Genomic DNA, 2,661 nt, shown 5'->3' with positions numbered 1-2,661 from the left:
GCCTCGGTGGGTCTCTGCTGGGCACAATGGCTCCAGGCCCCTTCCCAGTTCTCCAGCCTCCTGTGTCCCTCCCCTTCGGGCCACACACCAAACTCCCTTCCAAGTTCCTTGGCCTTTATCCTTGCTTTCGGGCTTCCCCAAACTCACGCCATCTTCAAGACCACGTTTCTGAGGGAAATGCCCCAGAACTGGTGTCTGGATGTGGCCGTTCCTGCAGCTGCACCATCACATACAACCCTCACGTGCCTCTGGATCGTCACCTCAGTCCTCGGGCAGCATCTGGACTCTCGGGGCCTGGCTCCCACCGGCCCGTCCGGGCTTCCCGACCCTGCCCTAGAACGGGAGCCCTCGTAGGTAAGATCCTAGCCCAGTCGCCCAGGGCAGCTGCCCACAAGGAAGGTCGCCCGCGGACGGCCGTGCTTGCTGCGGCTCCGGCTGGACCGCTCACTGCACCTGCCGGTCTTGGCGCCAGAAGTCTGTGGTCAGAAGCCAAACCACCTGTGGTTCTGGCAAGGTGACCCCACCCCGAAGTCCCGGGTTCCCTGAGGGGCTGCAGGCTGGGGAGGCTGGGAGTGTGTGAACTGGGACGAGGACCCCGAGTGTTTGGGGGAGCGGGACTGGGTGCCCCGTTCTGAGGAGGACATGACCTTGCAGATGGCAGGAGGATGCCCTGACCTCCGGAAGACCTGAAACTTGGGTCAAGGTAAGACACCCAAGTAAATACACCCAGAAATAGAACCCACTCTAAAAATTTATTAACAAACGGAGTTCCAGTCTAGGGAAATGTCCAGAAGGCGTTTTCCCACTGAGTATGGTTTGTTTGGAATTGTTTTTACTTAAGCACAGGAAGCACCCCAAGACCCATCCTCCTTTCTCAGGGGCTTTCCGCTGCAGGAGCAGTGCCCGTCTGCTCCTGTCCCCCCAGCACCGGCCCCTGGGGTCAGGAGAAACCAGCTCTGCCTTTCGTTACTCGTTTCTAGTCGTCAGGCCGTCTGAGGACGCAGGAAATACGATAAACAATAAATGTAATTTCAAAGGCACAGGGGAAGTCGAGGCCAGACGCCATGGCTGGAGCTGCCGTGACGGCAGCTGTGGTCCTTCACGTGCCCGGGCACCTCTGGCCAGCGGTCCGCCAGCAGCCACGCCCAGGGCCCCTGGCGGCAGGGTCTGGCGCACACCCGCCCTCAGAGCTCGGGAACAGAGCTGGCATGAGCCCTGGGCTTGCAGATGGGCAGCCCACCACGGTTACACCTGCCCACCGGCCCGGGGGCCAGGGGGTGACCACCGGCTCTCCTGTTCCTTGAAAACAGAACACCACAAACGCCACCCAGCTGCTCACAGGGTCTTTTCGGGGCCACCCTGAGGTCTGGTCAGCAGACGTCCTTTCACGACCACCGGCACAGCTCCACACTGGCTGCACGGACCAGACAGCGTGACGTTTCTGACTCGTAAAACAACTTTATAGTTTGGGAAAGCAGAGGGAGCGTGACAAGGGAAGAGGCGGGTGCACACTCGGGCAGCCTTCTGACCCCCGGGACGCCCGCAGCCCCGGCCCCATGCCCCGCAGACACGAAAGTGCGTCCACCAAGCCGCTGCGTGGAGGCAGTTCATTACGGTTCTCCGCGACGCTCGGGGCATCACATTCACAACGACCGTTTAGAGACAGCGGGAGTCTGGTGCATGGTGGGCCCTCACGGTGGCCCGCGTCCGCGTCGGGGCCGCGCTCCCCGGCCAGCCGCTCCCAAGGTCCAACCGGACGCTGCATCGTCTGAGTCCTGGTGAGCTCAGTCACTCGGACAAGTTTAAGATGCGGGATGGAGAAGGCACAGGCCGTCTGGACAGTGAGGCCATGCTGAGAGGCCTTTCAGGCCCCCAGCCACAGTGTGACCTCTAACTCCGTGCCCACGTGGCCCCAGCGTGGCTGCGTGAGACCCGCTGACCAGGAGGACGGCGGTCGCTAGTGGCTGCTCAGGGTTCCTCTGGGGCCCCAGCCAGCTGCTTCACCTGGCGGCCGTGGACCACCCGTAAAGCGCCCCCCGCGGCCTGGTGGAGCTGGGTCTCTAGTGCGCTGCGGAGGTCGTTGACCTGCACATCTGGGAGAGGGTTAAAGCTGATGATGACCCTGTCCCTTGGGGCCAGGTCCCCCCCTGCCGCAGGAGCCGCATCCCGCCGTCTCCTCCTGAGGTCAGAACCAGCCTGGACTTTGAGGTCTCGGTTGGGTTTGGCATGGTCTGGCTTCTGAGCCCCAGGGAGAGCTGGTTTGGGCCCCGGATCAGGGTCCCGCCTCCGTTCTGGTTCTTGGACGGCAGTGTCCTCCCCCGGAGCAGGCACACGGTCCCCACCGACGGCCTCCTTTCTGGCCTCCAGGTGACCACCCTGCTGCCCGCCCTGCTGCCCAGGAGAAACGGCCCGGTGTTGCAGCTGATGAATCTCAGCCTGGGCCCCAGGAGCTGCCCCTCCCGACCTGCTGGACAGGCCTACAGGGCCCCGGTCTCGGCTCACTGGCTGGGACCTCACGGGAGGGTCCCCAATCTCTCTCGTCCCTGGCACATCTGCCTCCTGAACGTTGGCACCGGTGGCCACCTCTTTTCTGGATTTCTTCCTTTCATAGGAGCCTCTGACAAAAGTGTCCTGACCCTGCTCGGGGAATTCGCCAGCGAC

General features: G+C 62.9%; 1 protein-coding gene across 4 annotated transcripts in view; it reads right to left on the bottom strand.

The window, feature by feature from the left end:
* Positions 1–1,442: 1,442 nt before the first annotated feature.
* SLC38A10 (solute carrier family 38 member 10) overlaps positions 1,443–2,661 on the bottom strand; it is a 78,248-nt gene continuing 77,029 nt past the window's right edge. For all 4 annotated transcript variants that reach the window (XM_040640033.1, XM_040640034.1, XM_040640035.1 and 1 more), the window contains one exon: positions 1,443–2,636. In XM_040640033.1, coding sequence (XP_040495967.1) covers positions 1,969–2,636 — 668 coding nt within the window. In that variant the 3' untranslated portion in view covers positions 1,443–1,968. The remainder of the gene's footprint in view (positions 2,637–2,661) is intronic.

This window comes from Ursus maritimus, unplaced genomic scaffold (assembly GCF_017311325.1).
Source record: "Ursus maritimus isolate PB19 unplaced genomic scaffold, ASM1731132v1 scaffold_24, whole genome shotgun sequence".
Classification (NCBI taxonomy): domain Eukaryota; kingdom Metazoa; phylum Chordata; class Mammalia; order Carnivora; family Ursidae; genus Ursus; species Ursus maritimus.
This window is presented reverse-complemented; position numbering and strand designations above follow the sequence as displayed.